The sequence below is a fragment of the Melospiza georgiana genome, chromosome 1 (assembly GCF_028018845.1).
Source record: "Melospiza georgiana isolate bMelGeo1 chromosome 1, bMelGeo1.pri, whole genome shotgun sequence".
Taxonomy (NCBI): Eukaryota; Metazoa; Chordata; class Aves; order Passeriformes; family Passerellidae; genus Melospiza; species Melospiza georgiana.
This window is the reverse complement of record NC_080430.1, coordinates 66,959,458-66,980,947: the sequence shown is the minus strand read 5'-3', so window position 1 is coordinate 66,980,947 and position 21,490 is coordinate 66,959,458. Positions and strand designations below refer to the sequence as shown.

Below are 21,490 nucleotides of genomic sequence, written 5' to 3'. Positions count from 1 at the left end.
CACAGTGATGTTACCTCCAGCTGCCTGCTCTGGCCGGCTACATTCATGAAGGGAGGTTACATTCGCTTGAAGACAATGGACAGTTCTCTCACTGCGTGTCAAGGGAGAAGCAGCAGAGCAAAAGCAGTTCTCCTTCACCAGGTTCTCATGGAAACTGGACCCTGGTGCAGTTTCTCCCTTTATAATTCCTCTCTGTGCTTCTTCCTGGAGAGGAGTACATATCACATAGAGGCATCAGGAAATCTCATCTTTGAAACCCTTTCCAAGGACCTGCACAGGAATTCATGCAGAACTATACTTTTCAGCCTTTAGGGATAATCATGCCTTGCTTTTGTTCTCCATATTCAACCTGAATCTTGAATGCGTATGTGGTACAGAAGAACAGCAAAGAATTCCGTCTCAAATCTTCCCCAAAAGACATGACTGCAGATCTTGCTATAGTCAGCAGGAGATGCATGGCAAACCTTTGAGAACATTTTTTGACTTCTCACAAACTCATTGAAACAAGAAAAGAGACTCTCGCCATTTAGGCACAAGTGATTACAGGAAAGAAGACCTGAAAAAGCAAAAGTTACTTGTCCAAATGGGGACAGTAAATATCAGGCACATCACCCCATGGAGCTCCCTCAACAAGCCACACTGTTTTTTGCACTGTTTGTTGGTTTGAGGGAGGTTTTTGCACATTATTTTACATAATTAATTACTTAGGAGGAAGAGTGTCTCATTAACTTTATGACAAGCTGTATTACTTGTATTACTTACTAGCTGTATACAGTACAGCAAAGGTCACAGTGTAAGGTCATTCAGGTGAGGAAAAGGACCTCAGCAGATCTTAAATCCAACCTCCTGCTCAAAGCAGAGCCAGGTATGGGATCAGACCAAATTGCTTAGGCTTTTGACCAGCTGGGTGTTGAAAACGTCAGAGGATGCCAGCTGTACAACCTGTCTGGATAAACCTGTTCCACTAACTGCCTCTTCTCATGTCAGGGAAGACACTTTCCTTATAATCCAGTCTTGAACCTCTTTCTTTTCACTTTTGTCCACTGTCTTTCCTTCTCCCACCACACACCACTGCAGAGTATCACCTTATTGATAACTTGTAGGTACTGGGAGGCAGCTCTTAAGTGTTCCCTCACAAGCTGTCTTTGCTCCAAGCTGAACATAACTCAGTACCTCTGGTGCTCTAGCCCTCAGCCACTGCAGTGACCCTGTTCTCAACTCATTCTGTTGTTTTGATATCTCTCCTGGTGGACACTAAGCTTGCACTGTAGTCTAGACACAGTCTAAGGACCGGTGAATAGCAGGGAATCCTTCTATCAGTAGCAGAATCTCCTGGCTGTGTTTCTTCTTGTACCACCCAGGAGTCTGTTGTCCTTCCTTGCTGTCAGGGTACAGCACTGCCTTACATTTGGCAAGGAGTCCACAAAGAGCAACACAGCCAGCTCTGCCACAAGCCCAGGATCCCCAGGCATGTCCTCCTTCTCCATGCAGTAGTTCAGCTGGGGCAGAATTTGAATATTTTGATGAGCCTTTCTACAATCCCTGCTGCAGCAACCTTTGCTGCCATACATCCAGAAGTTCCTTGCACCCCATCTGCAGCAGTTGTGTCTTCAATGTGTGCTGAGCAATTCTCCAGCCATGTTCAGTGACTAAGCATCAGACTTGGTGTATATGGTTCACAGCTCCAGTGTACCACTAACACTTCAGAAGAACCATATAGTAGCAAATCTGTGCAACAAATAAACCTATATTTATCTCATGAACACCCCAAAAGAAATATAGTAACTACAGATGTTAGCAAAATTATATGGAAAGAGTAAGGGATGGCCTGCTTGTCAAAATTCTGATGTGTAGCAAATATTGTGGCATCCACAACTGTCTTTTAAGTAATTGATTATCATCAAGAGTGGAGAGGTTGATGTCTTTTTTATCAACTCTAGCATACAAGTTATTACACAGTGCTGAGTGGTCACATCCCCACTGGGAACCAACATCTTGCAAAATTGCTCATTATTCTCTTGAGCATGAAAAACCTCAGCCAGAAGAGATTAATCAGCCTTGCACACCTGGCTTCACACAGTTTGCTTCTTTTCAGTTATGAGTGCTTTGTGCAATGATTTAATACTCTGGTAATGTTTCACTGAGAAGACACTTATCATAGATTCCTTGTTCTTATTTCCCCTGTCCAGCTTCTTACTCATCTGCTGATGCCTATGTCTGATGTATATTCCATGGGGGAGACAGTAATTGTTACTAGCTCTGGTTCATAAATCATGTACATTGTGACATTAAAGCAAACAGAGGAAAGAACTGTAAAACTCAGTCCTCTCACATGCAGGGAGAAATTGTTCTGTCCCTTAGTGTAGATGATGGTAGCACAGTTCCCAACAGCATTCCCAGAGCCCATGGATTTGGGCAAGGCCACTTGTTCAGCATAGTCACTGATCAGACCACACATTAAAACTTGCAATACCAAGGTCTCCATTACTGGTGTCAATGAAGATACACAGTTACATTTCCCAGCAAATTGTACTAATTCTCCTTTTAACCATTTTATTTAAACAAAGCAGAATTCTCCTGCAGGTGGAGGACAGACAAGCAGATTTAATGCCTCTGGTCATTTCTAAGAGTCTGTTTTGGTATTAAGACCATATTCAGACAAGCTCAAGAACCTGGCTGTAACACAGTCAGCCTGAATGAGGACATTAAAAATAATGGGCACAATTTTTGGCAGGTGTCCAGTGGAGTCACTCAGCACTGGTACCATTGAAAACATGTTAATGTGAAGCATTTGTTTAAATTTAAGTGGAAGCTGAAGGTCCAAACCTTTGTTGTGCAGAGTCAAACCAAAGTGTGTGCATCTGATTCATGTTGGAATGAATATGTGGCTGCTCAGGATAATGAAGCTAGACTTGTGCTCCTGTACAATTCCAGAGCTGCAGTGCCTGTGCCACAACTCTACTGCATGAATACTTGCAGGGGAAAAGAAATTTTCACTGTATTTAGAAGAAGGAAGGAAGGATTCCTATTTGCTTTATACCTGAACTATATTGCTCTGATCTTCAGGATCCCAAAAAGCAGAAAACACAAATGGTCCTTCCAGTTATTCTTTTGTCAAAAGACAGAGATGCCTGCAGTTGGGATCTTTTTGAATTCACCATTAAGGAGGGCTGCCACATAGTGATGGGGCATCCAGGCACAGGCACTGTCAAATGAAGACTTTAATTGACATGCTGCAGAAAAGGATCTTAAACCAACCTGTATTTGTCAAAATGGAAGTGCAGATCTTAGTGTAGTCTTTGTAATTCAGGACAAGCTCTAGAAGTAAAATTGCCTGAAGGATAAATGTGTGAAAAAACCCACTTTTTTTACTACAAATCCCATAGGAGCTTTATTCTCAGGGCTCTATACAATTTACTCCTTACTCTTTCTGTTATTTACCTTTAATTGAAGAGTGTGTTCTTTTATGCAGGATACACAAAGGAAATGTATGCAAATAACATATTTGTAAGAAAAACAAGGTGACTTGAAGACCTTTGAGTGATTGAATAGAAAATCCTGAATGTGGTTTGTTTTTATTTTTTTGTTTTACTGCTTTGGCAAACCCATGAGTTAAATTTCAGCCTTCGTAGAGCCATCAGAAGAGACAATATGTTAAGTGGATTTAATATTACATTGAAAGGCAGAAGACTTGGATTCTACTCTCTATAGCCCTTCCATTCTGCAATGTGGAAAGGCCACTTTTTCTCCATACCCCTATGTCATGGTGTAACCCCAGCCAGCAGCCAAGCCCCACTTAGCCCCTCACTCACTCCCCCACCAGTGGGGTCAGGGAGAGAATCAGAAGGGTAAAAGTATTAGGACCATATTCAGTCAGGCTGAGAAAATGAATGAGTTGAGATAAAGACAGTTCAGTAGGGAAAGCAAAAGCCATGCACACAAGCAAAGTGAAACAAGGAATGTGTTCAGTGCTTCCCATGGGCAGGCAGGTGTTCAGCCATCTCCAGGAGGGCAGGGCCCCATCACATGTAATGGCTCCTTGGGAAGACAAACACCCCCCCCGCCTCCAAACATCCCCCCCTTCCTCCTTCTTACTTTCACTATACATGCTGAGCATGATATCATATGGTCTGGAATATTCCTTTGGTCACTTAGGATCACCTGTCCTGGCTTTCCATGCATCCCAGGTTTCCCTCCACTGTGTTGCAGTTCAAAAGGCAGAAAAGGCCTTGGCTCTGTGCAAGTCCTGCTCAGCAATAACAAAAACATCTCTATATTATCAACTCAAACTTTGTTCAGCACAAATACAAAACAGCCCCATACCAGACACTGTGAAGAAAATTAACTCCATCCCCTCCAAAACCAGCATGCAGCATTTCATCTTTGCACTCCCTTGAACCCCTCTGTGTAGCAGCCTATAAACACTCTGGAGAGGGGGAAGGCTTACACTGTCAATGTGTTGTTCCTAGCATAGCAAAACCACTAATATCAAGTGGATGCTGTGGAAGATGTGACTAGCACTAAAATAACTCAAGAGACATATCTGAACTTAGCTCATGGTCTTTTTTCACCTTATAATCCGTAATCATTTTCAAGAAGTGTTACTGCTTGCTAGTCCTAATATCAAACTTGTGTACCCTGGCTATTAGATATGGATAGAAGTCCAGGCAATACCCAGAGCAAGCCAGGAAGAAGGAAAGAATGAAGGGAATCAGGGAGGAGGATAGTTTAAACCAAAAAGAACCAGTTTGTATAGTCTGGAAAAGGACTATGGAAATCTGGTAGCATTCAGAATAGTGATGAACTTTGGAGAGCAGCATCTAACTCCCAAGCTTCTTCAGGTCAAAAGAAGATTCTGGCCCTGCAATTCCCTTACCATGTTGTAGCAGAGGAGTGGACAGAAGCAGCAAGAGAACAAAGGTCATACAAGCCTCACCCACAGAGCTACAGTGCGGAGACAAATGTGTGCAGTATTTCACGCTGGAAAGGGCCTGGCCTTCCTCCTAGGGACAAACTTAGAGTTGTTGCTCACAGTGTACATATTTTCTCTCTCTTTCACTCTTAACATGGTTTGTGACCATTTCCCCCATTCATCTTGGCAACTACTAGCCTTCATGTTACTTCTTTTCCCTTCTGAAAATATTTCACAATGCAACTCCAAAAATCTCCAACTCAGTTGAGTTCTGGAAGAGAGGTTTGCTTGTGGACCTCTCACTGATTTCTCATTGAAGTCAGTGAAGTCTTTTCCTGTCTGATGAACTATGGGCTTCAGTGAATGTTTTAAATAGAGTTAAAAAGGTAAAATTCAGTGCTTGAGTCCAGAGAAAAATGCCTGCCACTTCTGCAAAAGAATGCATTAGTCCTAACAACCTAGTGCCCTTTAACTTTTCTCCTCATGTACCCTCCATTTTTCCAAACCTGTCCTGTTTAGTATTCAAACCTTATTTCTTTTCTCTTTGGCCCTGTAATGTAATTTTTTACACCAGATGTTTTGCACATGTCAAAGCTGTAAGAAGTGTGACTTGTAGTAATTGTACTGCAGTGGCTGAGATGGATCAGAAATCCCTGAGCTTTTGCTCTGGTAGTGATGGTGGTGAGTCATCCTGTAACTTCAGACACTGAATTGCTCTCATCCTAATTGCTCTCCCCCTATTTGTGTGCCTGTTGAGTGGAAGAAGTTGCATCTACCTCACAGGGCTATTTTGGAGGATTAGGGCTTTAAAGTATGCCACAAGCCTTGTTAAGTATTGCTTAATGTGTTTATTAGGGGCATGCACAGCCCTGGGATGTTTTTTTGTGAGACTCAGGAGTGCTGCAAAACAACAGTGTTTTTCTGGAGACCATGCTGAGCATACAATAGGAGTTATCTGTCACAACAGGTGTGCACTCTCCTATGTTGAGTAGCAACCTCTGTACCTGCTCACCCAGGCAGATACTCTCATCTCCTTCTTACTGACATGAAAATTAACACCTGTGCTCTCTTTCTTTCTTTTAGATCCTGGCGCTCCTGTGAAACTGCCTTGTATGCCAGTTAAACTGTCACCTCCACTACCTCCAAAGAAAGTCATGATTTGCATGCCTTTAGGGGGGCCAGACCTCTCTCTCTCATCCTATTCCACGCAGAAGAGCTCCCAGCAGCCTTTGACCCAGCAGCATCACACTGTCCTGCCATCCCAGTTAGCAGCTCACCAGCACCAGCTCCAGTACGGCAGCCACAGCCAGCACCTTCCTTCTGGGTCCAGCACGTTGCCCATTCACCCTTCAGGGTGCCGCATGATCGAGGAACTGAACAAAACGCTAGCCATGACCATGCACAGGCTAGAAAGGTAATGGACCAACATTTTTAGCATTCCACACTGGTGTGCACTGATTCCTGCTAACTCAGCATTGAAGGCATCACTTGAGTTATGTTCCTAGGACTTGAATGAGGTGTCTCCTCTGGGGTCTAACAGCTTCAGGGCAGAGTCATTTCTGCAGAAACAGAGGCAGAGCCTTTCCAGACTTGTTTGACAAGTTTGTGGATGAAAGGAAATAAAGACCAAATTTCCTGAACACCATTGTCCCGTTCAAGGAAGTAGTTAATACAGCCAATGGAGATTTTAATAGGACATGCCTGGCTTGCAGTAGGTACTGCTGAGGCATAACTGCAGAGCTCCAGTTGTGTGGAGGATTGCTAAATGCAAGGAGAGCAGGATTCATAAAAGAGCAATTAGAATCTAGTGTGCCACTACAGCAGGGCGTCTGATTAGTATTACCAATTAGCTCAAAACAATCTATGTGGACTTCCTACAAGTCACTTAGAAGGGTTTTAATACAGTATTTAGATTACTTAAATTAATTTAAATTAAATTATGTGTTGGATCTTAAAGTAAGTATTTAACTCATTCCACAGCAGTTACCTTCTTAGCCATTTGCATCTGGCAAGAGGTAGAACATTTGATCAGAAATGCCTTACCACCTTGGCGCAGTTTTTTGTTATTGTCACTTATGAGTATCTCTGAATGTTTCTCCAAGTAGTCTGAGTAAGTGAAGCATGTTGTATAAATGCAAGCTGCCCTCATAGACTGCAACATCAGCAAGCTTTGGAAAATTTATTTCACCTTGCAGAGCAAAACTGAAAAAGTCCCAGAACAGGGAAGATGGATGAAAAATTACATGTTTTATTTAGTACCAAGGACAGATTTGTAGCCACCTTGTTCTAGGAGCATCAGATCATCCTGTTATACAGGAAGGCAAAATATTTGGTCTAAGAGAAAAAATGCTTAATGATTTACCCCTGTATTTCTGTCTGATAACTGATAACTACCTTCATTATATTCCATAGTTGGAAACAACTGGATTATTGATGGCAGTTTCTCCATACTGCCTGAAAAAGAGTCAGGAGACCAGAGGCTGTCTCACACTGCCAGCTTATTTTAGTACCAGAATACTGACACATCTGTGATTACATCATGGGGCTAATATTTCTACAGTATGGGGGAGTTCTCAGCTGGGGAAAAACTACTAGGGCTATGAAGGAGATTCTTATTCCTGTCTGTGAAAGAGCTGTAGAGGTAGGATAGAAAGAGTATCCCCTACTGCCATACCCAGTTTACCTCTCACATTGCCAGCATGGCTGGTCTGGTGCCTCTACACCATTCCAAAATTCAATGCACCAGGCACAGAGCATTGCTGTTGTCTCCCCAAGGCTCCTTTGGGGCTGCATTGCCCACGCTGTCCCCAGCTTAGGTTGGACGTCTTAATGTCTGGCTCACACGGTGTGCAGAAGGCCCTTTGTCATCCTGAGCCCAGTGACATCTCTCAGAGCATGACTTCACTGTGGCATCTGTTGCCCCACAGCAATGAATGCTCCAGTTTCTAGTCATCCATCATGTTTATGTCTACAAATACGTTTAACTGATTTAAAGAAGGTGATGCTGTTTGGATTAAACTATTAATTTGAAGCTGAAACTCTGCTGCTTGTTAAAAACTGAATAAGCAAGCAATCATGTCCCAGTGTGAAGCAATTGTTTCCTTTTGCAATTAATAAGAAGAAAACAAGAAAAGGTTGGGTACTGATATTTCACATTTAAAATGAATATAAATCCTAGTTCAGGATATTGCAGGCAGATTTTTCATAGCCTTTTTTATGCTGATTAACTGTTAGTTAAATCACAGATTAATGTATTGAGTACTTTGTTTGTGATCCTTGTCAAAGCAAATCAATAACTTCTGCATTCACAAGGGAGAAAATAGGTCATGATCAGCAATTGTTATTTTTATAGTATATAGAGGTAAAAATATTTCAAACCATTTACAGTTCTGTGGAGCTGATCTTGCTCTTAAATTCTTCATTTGCTTTTTCCAAGCCAAACTGTGATCTAGATAAATTTGCCGAGTTTGCTTGAAGATTTGTGCAGATTTTTTAAATATATTTATTTAACTTGGGAGACAATTACTTGCACTGAATGCCCCTGTTTTCTACTATTTTGACACTACTTACTTTCCCTTATTGTAAAAATCTGCATTAAACTCTAGAGAAATAATACTGCAGTATTTGTCATTGCACACTTCAGCCCAAAATTCTTGAGGGCCTGTTAAAACTGCAAAGATCCTAGATCTCCTTCCTCTGTTTGGAGCTTGGTAGTGTGCTCACATCTGTAGCCTGCAAAGGATATGGAGTGACATCCTGCATTTTGCTGTTCCTTGCAAGTTAGCAAAGTACTGGGCCACTACTGTTGGGTCAACAAACCTGAGGAGATGAGAGAGCCTGCCAAGTCTCTGAGGCAGCTTCTGGTGAATACTAAGGGGTTTTTCCTTCTGATCTCAGACATTATCTCAAAAGTATCCTACAACTTTACAGAAGAATTGCCATGGTGCTGCAGTAATAATGCTGCCAAGTCTGGTAATTTGGGGGATTTTTTAGAATAGTGTTTTGATTTTAATAAGAGATGATCACATAGACAAGTACAGATCAGCTTTCAGCTCTAATTTTTTTCTTTTCCTTCCGGAATTTTTCCTTTTCTTCCTTGTACCTAGTTTCTTTGGTCCTGGTGCAGTGGAAGCTCCTCAAGGTCATTTAAGCTCTAATGATATTTGGTGAATCAGTTTCTATCAAATTCTCATTCTGTCCAGTAAATTTGTCTTATACCTTACAACTCTCCTGTTCACCAGGTGTCTGAGTGTGGACATGAACAAAAAATGAAAAGCTAAAACCTTCCCTTCCTCTAGCAATCTGGACTCTTTGCTTACACAGATAAGATCTCTGGAATTCAGGTAGTCTAACAACATCTGAAGAATGATAGTTGAAATCAGTGCTTTGCCAATGAGCCACAGGCTTGCCAGAGAAAAATGAGCTTTCCCTCTGTACAGACCTGGAAGCCAGATTTTTCTGTCTTTGACCTTGAGAAAGTTACTGAGTCTCTCTATCTCTATTTTCCCCTCTGCAGGAGTGATTGCATGTAACTACCTCACCTAGATCTAGTGCATATTAATAAGTTAATGTCTTAAGGTACATTAAAAGGCATGCAATAGCTATTCAAGTCCCAGTTGTTCTTAGGACTTAAAATGGGAGCTAATTCCTGGATTTTTTTATTAAATTTTATTACAGACATTATAGAACATTAGGTTCATTTGTGCACTTAACACTTTTGATTGCAAACATTTTCTGGTACTCATCATGTCTATTCATAACCTATTCTCAGAAGGGCAATCTGCCCCTTGTCGTAGTATGACTATTATGACATGTCATTTGTGCTGCCAGTTTGCCTCTGTTTTCCCTGATAAATTACCGGTTTTATGGTAGATAAAGTTGAAACAGAGATATGTGTAATTTCCATGTAACCTTTTTTCTGCAACCTCTGTTGCTAATTTGTGTCTTACTGCAAATGACTTTTCCCTTCAGTCCAAAGGGTGTTTGTCAAGCATAAGTAAAACTCTAGATTTGGACATCATTTTTTACCATTGCATTTTAGGAATTGATGAAAATCTGGTAAGCCCTGCCACCAAAATACGCAGATTTCATCCTCCTAACCAAAATGAATTTGAGAAGAAAGATCATGCCTCAAAGCTGTGCATCACAAACAGTGGCTAAGGAAGCCTTAGAGACTCTCTTGTGACACCGAAATGTGTCTTTAATTTTGACTTAGTGAGGCAGTTTCTTCATCTGAAACAGCCTGATTTTCTGCCTTGCCTGTATAATTCTCAGCCTGTCTGGAAAGGTGACAATTAATTTCATTTACTCTGTGGGCTCGTGTACAGGAGCAGGCACAGATGAATCCAGGGCTCAGTTTGTTCAATGTACGTACTAAAGAGCTGTTAGGTGGCAATATCTCACTCCAGGCTAGAATTGCCTCTGTGGCAGAGCAGTGAAAAATCACTGTGTCCAAAAAGACTGTGTGTGAGACCAGTTCCTCTGGGACACCCAGCTCAGCCTCAGACTGTAGATTTATGAAATGAAATGCATTAGACATTACCACCAGTGTCTTGTAAATCTTACGAAACATATTTGAGTCAGAAAACATTTATCTTCCATAAAACTTGTCAAGAGAATTGCATCTTGTCTAAACTTTAGCATTGCCTAAGGATAGAAATACTTAATATTTATAGCTCTGCCTTCTCTCTGACACACATTCCTGTAGTAGAAACATATATACAGTGGTTTGAAGTTCTTTCAGACCTTTTGTTTTAACTGCTAAGTACATAAAAGTACTGTGGATCTGAAAATATTCTGAAAAAAATGTAATCTTCTATTCCAAAATCAAAGGGCCTGGCATGATAGACAAGAAGTGTGCAGGTTTTTCCCTCTAGATTTTACAGGAAGTATTTCACTTTTTTCTTTTTTTAAATTTTTTTCTGTACCATGAGTCACTCATATGCTTAAAAGGTGATTTTTCATTGAAGTATTTTCTCACTAAAACCATTGTAATCTATAGTGGTGTCACTTTTTTTTCTGTTTTGATTTTGTACAGATGATCCAGCAGTTATTGCAAGTTGTTGTACTAGGGAGCTATGAATTGTTCACATCCATGTGTTAAGATCTTCTTAAAACAAGTACTTGCTTAACTGTAGCTTTTTTCCCTGGTTTTGTTGCAAAACAAAAAACTGGTTTAAAATGGGCTTTTTGAAACAATAGTGTGCTTTTTGGTGAATAACGCTAAAAAACCTTGTCGTGTAGTCACCTGACCATGTGGGAGTTTTGCTAATGACCCAGAGTCATTTATACACAATGGACATATCCTGTGACCTTGATTTGTCTTTTTTAAGTATACTGCAGTACTGCATGTATTTCATAAGAACTTTGCTTAGACAGCTGACTTAGGCAAATTGCTGTGGAAGGGGCTGATTTTAATCAAGAACAACACAAAACACTAGGAAAAATGAGGGGCTTAAAATAGAAAGTAGTATTATCAAGAAAGTGGATGATTCAGAAAGCTTACAATGAGATGAGAAGCTGCCTATTTCTAGATCACTAGTTCAAATAAAAATCCTCTGTGGTAACTTGTAAATCTTGTTGCCATCCTATATCTGCTCAATAACCTAAATTGATGGATCACTTTGATATCTGCTACCCATAAGGGGACACACCCATAAGGATGCATCTGTAAGCTACATCCATCCTTCACAGAACAGGGAAGCACCAAAGAGTCCTGGATGCTGAATTGCTTCTTGCTCCTTTCATTTGTACTTACTCTCTGTGCATGTATTGTTTTAAAATTAAATTAATGATCCAGTGGTTGCATGGTGCAATTGGAAGGTTTTGGGTGTTTTTTTAGCAGTGTTAACAGAATTTCACAATATTATGGTTTTTCTCAGAAATTTGATTCCAGGCTTTTGAATTTCCTTCTTTTCCTCTTTAAAAGACTTACTCAACAATTAGCTTACAGAGAAAACAGATTTAATGAAGTTCATAATATAAAACTTCTGAAAGCATTTCAGTAAATTAAAAGTTAGTTCAAACTTTTTAAAGATTGTAGTGTGTTGATTTGTCAGTATGAGAATTCAGTTGATGGATTCTAAAACTGCATTTGGGATAAAGGGTTTTTTTGTGTCAAAATCATTGAAGTCAAATACAAAAATTTGCAAGCCAGTTCTTCATGAATCTCTCTTACTTTGTGATACAAAACATGGGCTATCACTAAGAAAATTGAGTTTCTCTCTTCAAGGAATCTAGTAAAGCTCTGTATCTCATTATTGGTTAGTCTGCAATAATACATGTTGGAATTAAAAAAATTATTTCTTTGAAGCTGAAGATTATGATAACAGCTTGTTGGTATGGTTTGTTCACAGGATCTGAAGCCTTTTCTTCTCTTTAATCCCTAAGCATATTTGGAGTAGCATTATAACCCTAGAACTACATTTTTTAAAGTCCCTCTGGAATGTTATCTGGAAGCCATTTAAGAGTCCATTCTAACTTTCAGGTTAGAAGAAAGCAAAATGTTTCAAGTTGAAGATAGTAGATTCAGCAGATTTCTGTAGAAAATCATTTAAAGTGAAGAATACATTTTATTCAAGATTCAGAACACCTGTGGTATTCAGGCTAAAATATTCAAGGGAATTGATGGCACTCAATACTTGTCAGATCCAAGTTGTTGTGCCTCAAGGTCAACTTGGCCAGAACATCTGTTTTCACACTATGTTCTTCTGAAAAGTGAAATGGGAGTTTGACATAGAGAGGGTATCCCACAGGCAAATGTTGCCCATTTTTCATAGAGCTGTTGCATCTGCCAGGACTTCAGAGAGAGGGCAGTTTCTGCTGTCTCACAATCCTGAGCTGCCACCATTTTTGCAATCTTTCATTCCGATTTCATACTGGAAAAGCAGCATGAGCTATTTCAATAAAAACTGGTTGGGGTTCCCAACTTCAGTTCCTGACTTTTCTTTCCACATTTTGTTTGACTTTGATCTTCACCTCCTCATGTTCCTGTTTCCCTACTTGATGTTATTTGGTAAAGGGCTTTGAATTCAACACATAAACAGGGCTAGATAGTAGCAGTCCTCACCACAGGTCTTCATCTCATAAGATACTGAAAATAATTAATTTCTCCTGTGACAAAAGAAATCTGATGTTAGCGCCAATTCTGATTGATCTTCAGCACCTGGCTGGATAAAAAGCTGAGGCATGAAAAGGGATATCATCATGTCCACCTCCCAGTATATAACTGTGCCATTAGCAAACAAACCTCCCAGGTTTTAGCTTCTTCCCTGGTAACTCTCACCTGCTCATAAAGTCTCTTTTCTCCAAGCCCAGTTTCACAGGCTCGCTCCCTTGCACATCAGAGCACTTGCCATCCCCTCAAGTCACTCTTCACTAGTACAAGCCACTAGTTTTCCTTCTGCCTTTCTACAATTTTCCCCTGCAGTCCACCCTTCCTTCCTCCCACTCTTACTCCGCCTGATTTACTCAGGTGAGACATTTTCTCCTTGCTGCCTGCACACCAGCAAAAAGGTCACACAGACACCAGGCTGAAGGTGTGCTTACCACTGAGTAGCTGGTCCCTGAGAATTTGTCACAGATCTTTAGTGCTTCATCCTGGCTGACAGGATTTCTGCTTATTTAATGTCCCAACTCTCCCTTTTAAGTGTTGTACCCTAAATCTAATAAGTACTCAGTTTAAACCCCTTAGATGTCTTGCTGGTCTTGAAAATCTTTCTGTTCTCATTTATTCTCAAAAAGGGATGAAAGACCACTACTTTCTTATATACAGTGAGAGAAGCAACTCTGCCCTTCATTGAGCTGTTTCCTTTAGTTTATTTATTTTCTTTTCTTTCCCAACAGCTCTGGTTTACACACAAGTGACAGTGTTACAAAAGCAGGACCTTCAGGCCTTCCAGACATGAGACAAGTGCCAACTGTTGTGATCGAATGCGATGACAATAAAGAAAATGTGCCTCATGAAACTGACTATGAAGATTCTTCCTGCCTTTATCCAAGGCAGGAAGAGGAAGAAGAGGAAGATGAAGAGGAGGATAACTCATTATTTACAAGTAAGACTCATTCCATTTTTCCTTTCTCACTTATTTAATTTGTACCCTGAGCTCACAATACACAGAGGAAACACAAGGCCTGTGTATTTTCTTTCTTGGGTGTGGCTTTTCATCTCTCAGGGCTTGACTACATGGAGATGCTAATCCAAAATAACAAACAGTATGAATTTATAGTGATTTCACTAATATTCATGAATCCCTGTCTCAGTAGTTCTCAGACTAAACTCAAATGACAAGTTTGGGCTTATATTGGTTCAGTTACAAATTGGCTTTTGGATTCGCTTTCCCAAATGCCCTTTGTGAAGAGAAGCCCTGCTTTTGGCTTAAGTCAAGATCATCTCAATAGCTGCTTCAGGAGGATGAAATAAGTGCCACACATAGAGAATCAGAGCTTTTATATACAGTCAATAGTAAATCATTTTGTAATCATATATGTGCGCATGCTTTGAAAGGGGTCACAATCAGAGGATTGGGCTCAGATAAGAAGAGGTTAATTGATAACCATATGTCCTGGTTTAGGGCAATTTTGGGAGAAAAACCTCTAAAGGGGCTTCCTCTAGAAAAACAAATTCAAGTGGCCCCTCCCCAACAAACTCTGCGCCTCTCCTCTCCCCCCTTTACTCTCAGAACAAGTCTTAAATGTGCAAAACTTATCATGCAGCTAAACAGAACAGATGACTGGGGATACAAGCATCATATAGCCAGCCCAGGACACCATATCACAATTACGGAATGGGAAAGGACCTTGTGGCCTTCCTGACCTCTGTAAGAAAACTCAATTCCTGCCTCGGTGTGGCATCTGAAGTTCCAGGCCCTTGCCTTTCTTTTCTTATGAAAACTGGAAGCAGTACAGTCAAACAACATCCCTTTTAAAACACATAGAAATAAGATTCTAAAACAGGCATATTTTATCTCCTCATCACCCCACCTTACCCTGTAGGTGAAATTAAGCAGTGTTTGCTCTTATACTAAAAAGAGAACAGAACTGCACTATCTCACACTCTCCTGACAAACTCTCATGTGTTTGTGTCTCTCTTTGTCTGTCTTCCTTGCTCAAACTGCTTTGAACACCAGCCTAAGAAAGCAAATTTGAGCTATAAAAGACCATTGGTTTTTAGTGTCTTTGCCACCGCCCTGGAAGCAGTTAGTTCATGTGCATAGAGATTTGTGCCGCTTCTGATTCCTTCTAATGCTGGCTTGGATGTCTTGATATTACATTGCAAGACACATTCAGATACTCCTTTCTTTTGACATGCTATAGCTCTGCTGCCTGCCCATATTCTGAGGTTGAATTTTTCATTCCATTATGTGGAAATACTGTGCTAGAGAAAGATACAGATGTTACTACCAATTCTGAAACAAGCCCTTCTTCTCCATTCCCCTCTATGGAGCAATATATTAATTTATATTTCCTCTATACCTACCAATTTCAGCTTTTCCTTATTAAGATAGGAATTGAGGTTAATTGAGCACATGAAGTTAATGACACCCCTTTTCCTATCGTCCAACCAGTGTAAAGGAGCCTCATATCCTCCCTTGGCTAGTCCTTCTTTGCCAGGTGCATGCTGTAATGAAATGATGACACCTCTTTTGGCAGAACCTCTCCTCTCTCCCACAGGCCCCCTGGCAAGGAAACTCTGCAGGAAGGACTCTTTAGCAATCAAACTAAGCAACAGGCCTTCCAAGCGAGAGCTAGAGGAAAAGAACATCCTCCCCATGCAGACTGATGAAGAGAGGCTTGAACTTAGGCAGCAGATTGGGACAAAGCTGACAAGGTAAGAGACAAACATTTTTTTAACTCTTGCTCTTGGAAATATATGGTGGCATGTAGTTTTTTCCTTAGTCTTTAAACATTTGAGATCTGTTTGGTTACAATGTTCAAGAAGAAAAGCCATGGAGAGAAAAGATATGGTTCTATATGTTATTTCTGGTCCAATAAAGCTTCCCATATAACTCCCCATTTCATTTTCCTGGCATATGCTATGGGAACTTTGGTTAAGTATCAGCATGAGCTACGTGAATTTGGTTCTTGTTGGCACATCACTGGAAAATATTCAGCTTTGGTAACATTTCAGACTGTAGCTGTAAGTGCCTTTTTATAAGCTATTAGTTTGGCCGAAGGTCACAGGTATAACTTTCTATTCTGACAGCATCACCTGTGAGTAGCTGAGACTTTTCCCGGTGCAAAATAGTTTAAATCCTTCAGTACTTGCCTTCATTGGGTCGGGTTGGACAGATTTACCCTGTCTAGACACTTTCTTCTTCATAACAGGGTTACTCACCAGCTGCTCTGGTTTTCTGTATTGAATAGGGTGTAAAGGGGTGGCCATTAAATGTCGAGGATTTCTGACAAGAATTACTAAACTGAGGTCAGACAGAACTGCCTGAGAACCTTCTATGTGCATGCCATGATTTCTGTAATCAGTTGAATCCTCTTACATTGTCAGCTTGGTATTATGCAGAGCTGGTGAATGCTGTTAGTTGCTCTCCAGTGAGGAAACCACAAGGAAATGACCAACCAGTTATTGGGAATTTTCTTGCACGTTTTCATTTTTTTATTTTGGGGGTGGGTGGATAAGGGGTAAACACTGCTACCATGTTGTGGAGACAGGAAGAATAGGAGCTCCAGGTAAATACCACTTTCAGCATTTTATTTACTTTTCTTTCATGGCCTTGTTTATCACCTGCTTGGAATAAATTAACCACACCTTTTTAAACTGTCTTTGAAAGTTTTTGTGCTGGATCATATTCAGCCTACTCCAAAACCTAAGTTTCCAGTATCTTGTTGAGGGGCTTCTGCAAACATGCCCAAAATATGTAAGATGGTGCTGCACTGTTGCTGGTACTGTGATTTTTCAGTTCAGTCTTTATTCGGCTTTATTCCGACCTTGTTAGACTGCAGCTGCACTGAGCTCTGGGTCCCAAAGAACAGCACAGGATAACAAGGTCCCAGTGGTTATATGGTTAAATTTGAACCCTTTTGAAGCATCTGAAGAATTTAAATTTTTGTCTCTCACTGCTTGACCTTGCAATGACATTGAACAGTGTTTCTACTATCTTGCCCGTATGCCTAAATTACTTAGGTCTTTCTGAAGTTTTCCAGCTATGGCTGATGAAGGAAAGTAGTGTCATTTATAAACACTGATTCTGCACAGCTCACTGTGCACCAGATCTTTTTCATTTTAAGTATTTTATTTTTCACCTATCCAAAACCTGCTTTTTTCCTCACTAAACAGTATTTTTTCAGCAAATGCCTTTTTAACAAGGGAAACTATTTTTGGCTGTCTGCAAAGCCCTTCCTGTGTGAGCCCCATATTCTCATAATGTTGTTTTTTTGTTTCCCCAACTGTATCTCTGCTAATCTAATAGTTTGAGCTAAAATGCCTGATGTTGTCTTCTAATATAGCTAGGACTGAGGAGCAATCACAAATAGTTCAAATAACTAAAACTGTGTATATATGAGTTCAAAAACTAGCTGAGCTGAATGAAACTGCTGTTTCATTCCTGCTTTATATCAGTGTAACATCACTGAAAATGGTAGAATTTCACAAGCTTTAACTGGAGTGATGTAGTTTCCAGTCTGACCTTTTAATTACTACTATTTACAACTTAGTATCTCATCCTTTTGAGTAGCTGAAAACAATAAAGAGATATGAGGAGAAAACTATTTTGCTCATATCTAATATGTAAGAAGCCACAGGCATTTCAGCAGCAAAAAGGAAGAGTGCTTGTCTTACCAGTGCTCAGTATCTAAATGTGATATATCCATGTGCATAAACTGATGAATATGAGATTAAAATAGAGAGAATATTTCAATTTGGACAGTATTTCCTTACTGTCCAGACTTTATTACTGAATCCATCCTTTGCTCTTGCTTGGTAATTGTCACACAGTGATGCAAATGCCAAGCAAAATTAAAGTAGTGAAGCATTTATAGTCCTTAGAGAAGATGCTAGATGCAGACTATAATTGCAGCTGGCAATTTTGGATTTCAGAGGGATTTGTACTGCTCCACCAATGGTTCCCTAGGGTTTAAAATATCCAGCCAATCAAATCACATATGCTACTTACAGAAGTAAAAATGCAGAATAAAAACTTCAGCATATAGTTATTGTCTGTAATGGATCAATTAATTTTCACCAAGAGGCTGATTAGGATACTTCAGTATTTTTGCATAATCCTCACAGTATTTAGTTTGGAAGAGCTCATTGGCTACCACATTTGGCAGATAAGAATTTAGTACTATTAAGAGAATGTCTTTTTCAAAGATGCCTCTTCCCAGGCATATTGAGATTGGCCACTGACATATTGTGTGGGACCAAAATCATCCCAGGTGCAGTTCCTCCAGCCTTATTAGAGTTGCACTGGGAATCAGTTTGGCTCAGAAAGGTCTGTTCAGATCCTGTTTAAATGTAGCTTGGAACCTCTGAACCTCCTGTTATTCCCAGAAAATTGTTATGACTTCAGTGTTACATCAGCCAACTGGAAGAGAGACTCCAGAGCAGAATTCACTGTTTCCCATGCTGGGAGAATAGTGCCTTGACTTACACCAGGCCAGCTGTAAGGGTGAGGCTCCAGGGACTGTATCTTACAGAAGGACCTGGCCCACTACACACCTTGGTGTTCTCTGAGCCATGAGAGACATTCTTTGTGCCTGTCTCAAAGCACTTCACATGAATGTGTCCTGGTCTGCTTCCCTGGTCTGTGTCCTGTAACATGGCTCAGCACATGCAGACCCCAGCAAAAACAGAGCTTCTTGCCCAAGGTGCCAAAATATCTCCTAGCAAAGGCAGGAGATTCCACATCATATGAATTCCAGCCACACGAACAGGCCAGTGCAGCATAAACCATTTCTGAGGAGTCCTGACATAGCAATTATGGCAATTGATTACAGCGATTAATTAGAAGAGCTCTTCCTCTAACCAAGCCAGAATGGATTGCTCCAAAATGTGACATCTCCTATGAAACAAGGAGCAAAAATAGTAAATTAAGATGCAGAACTCTCAGCTCAAAACCACATGTGGCATGAGGATAGGAAAATGGATGCTGGAGACCATGTTCTTGGCTGCTAAAAACCCTTACAACTCCATTATCTTCTGCTCTGAAATGCAAACCTTCTGTGCTAAGTAAATCTTTAAGTGAGTATGGTGTTCCTTTTTTTTTTTTTTTTAGCTTCTCCCAAACTTCTCTTCTATTTTATTCCTCTGGTGCCTATGCAGCTTCACAGCTGCTCAAGAAGTGTGCATGTGTGACTGTGAGACAAAGGAGAACACAGGAGGAAAAACAGCGCTCTGAAAGATAACAGGGTGAGGGAAGGAAAAGACAGACATCTCTGTTCTGCCTGTCTCACTGACTGTGATGGACCTGCTGGGAAGCACAGGTTCCCTGTTATTCCAGTTAGAGAAGCAGCCAGGAAGATTTGGATTTAGCTTTCAGTGGCTGTCAGGGTGAGAGGAATGGAATATCCAGGCTGTGACAGTGACTTTGGAGGTTTTCCTGGGGCAATGGTAAAGGCCTGTCAGGAAGCCCTGGTGAAAAGGAAGGCTGGCACTGTTGGGTGATGGACAGCAGAACTGCACAGAGACTGCAGGAATGTCCCATGGTGCTGAGACAGGTGCTTCAGTCCTTGCACTTCTCTTTCACCACAGAATCATAATGGTGCTCATGACAGACCCCACAGACTCAATCAACACATTTAGTAAACATAAGAGCCCTTTACAGGGCTCCTGTCACAGCATCTCTCTAATCTTTGTTACAAACACCAGACTTTGCACTTTCTTGGAATGGGAAGACCTGGTTTCTTTGTGTGTCTTTCACAGTGTTCCCCCATACTCTGAGAAAATGTGTGTCTTTAGACCGACTGATCTGCCACACATCCTACAAGGGAGGCTTTCTAAACCATTCAAGTATTTTTTAGTCTGACAACCCACACACTCTGGTGAAGGTGCTCATTAGCAATTAGATACAGGAGTATTAAAGCTGAGATTTTAGTCCACTGCTTTTCAAGAACATGGTGTATTTATTTGTTTCCCCTGATTGTTTCCATCCTGGCTTTTCCCACCTGCTGGAATTGGATGATCTAATAACACAAAATGTCTGGCAATCCAGTGTGCTGGCATCATGTTGTTAATAATCAATGTCAAGGGAACTTCTTGATATTCACAGTATTATTGCTGGTCAGCATAATGTCAGACTGATCAACACACTCCTACCCACTTTCTGCAGATCTGGAGGCAGAGGAGACACATAAAGGCAGTAGTGCTTGTCAGGGGACTGCTGCCCTTCACTGGAAGGTGCCACAGGCACACCAGTAAGATTTTGCTATCCAATAAAAGTTTGTGCTGTGCTGCTCCCAAAAGCTGTTAGTTGTAGGGGTTGTATTTATCATGCCCAGTGTGAAAGCAGAGAGATGAGGTGGGGGAGCAGCCTTCTGCACATTAGCTAACTAGTAAAATGAGAAACAAATTAAGAAAGTAACAAACTACCTATTGCCTCTTTCCTGACTTTGAGATGCTCTTCCAATTGCTCACCTGAATCCTGTGTGTCACTACTTGTATGTTTTGCTGGCTTTAAAGCTTTAAAGTTTCTCTTCCAGATATACAGTAGTGCTCTGCATTGTTTTTTGTGTAGCCCTAGATTTATTCACTACAATACCTTACGGGGTACTGTCCTTACACGAGCAAGTGGAAAATCGTGATCTGAAGCAATATAAATAACATATTGCAAGGATCATGAGGCAGTAGATCATGAAAGAGAGAGAGACTCTGTCTGTGTGCATATGGCTGTAAATAAGTACAGTTGAGATTTGGACATGCACACCTGCTAGATATGTTTTTATGGTCCCATTGGTGTTTTGGAAATAGTACTGGGATGTCTGTGACTGAGAAACACAGCATGAGAAATCCTTAAACTTTATGGAATGGCAGGTTTGACAGATGGTGATCACCTACTATCTTGTTGAGAAAGGTAATCTACACATTCCCTGGTCAATACCACGTATTCCTCAGCTGTTCTGAAAAATGCTGCTTACAACAGAAATCCTGTGATTGAATGAAGTTGGTGAATTCCCACAAGTATAAAAAATTGTCATTGATTTTTAAAATGTCATGAGGCTGCTGTGAGGTTTTTGGACTCGTTCGTATGAGATACTAGAAAGAAGAGTAGAAAAATTGGACAGTTTGGGAAGAGGATTGGACTGTCAGCATCCCCATGAAGGTGACAGATACTCCCAATACTGAGGACGGGTCAGTCTGCAAGGCTTGCACAGTCATTGAAACACACAGCAGTTCTTCAGAGGTCTGCGGAGACTGAATAGCTTGAAGCAATCATTTTTATTTACTACAATTTAGGCTGTGAAGAGATTCAGCTTTTTGAAATGGCTAATTCTTTAAGCAGTGCTGCAGTCCCACTAGGGAAGGGTTTATTCAGCCAGAGGATGGCAGCATGATGGATCCCATTGAGCATGGCTGAATCTCCTGGTGGCTGCTCCCCATCCGGTGCTGTGGAGGGCATTTTGCACCCTCCC

At 40.8% G+C, this 21,490-nt stretch overlaps 1 protein-coding gene across 8 annotated transcripts in view; it reads left to right on the top strand.

Annotated features, from left to right (window-relative positions):
* Positions 1-21,490, top strand: part of PHACTR1 (phosphatase and actin regulator 1) — a 295,507-nt gene that overhangs the window by 236,667 nt on the left and 37,350 nt on the right. For all 8 annotated transcript variants that reach the window (XM_058032829.1, XM_058032812.1, XM_058032803.1 and 5 more), the window contains 3 exons: positions 5,996-6,326; positions 13,757-13,965; positions 15,584-15,740. In XM_058032829.1, coding sequence (XP_057888812.1) covers positions 5,996-6,326; positions 13,757-13,965; positions 15,584-15,740 — 697 coding nt within the window. The remainder of the gene's footprint in view (positions 1-5,995; positions 6,327-13,756; positions 13,966-15,583; positions 15,741-21,490) is intronic.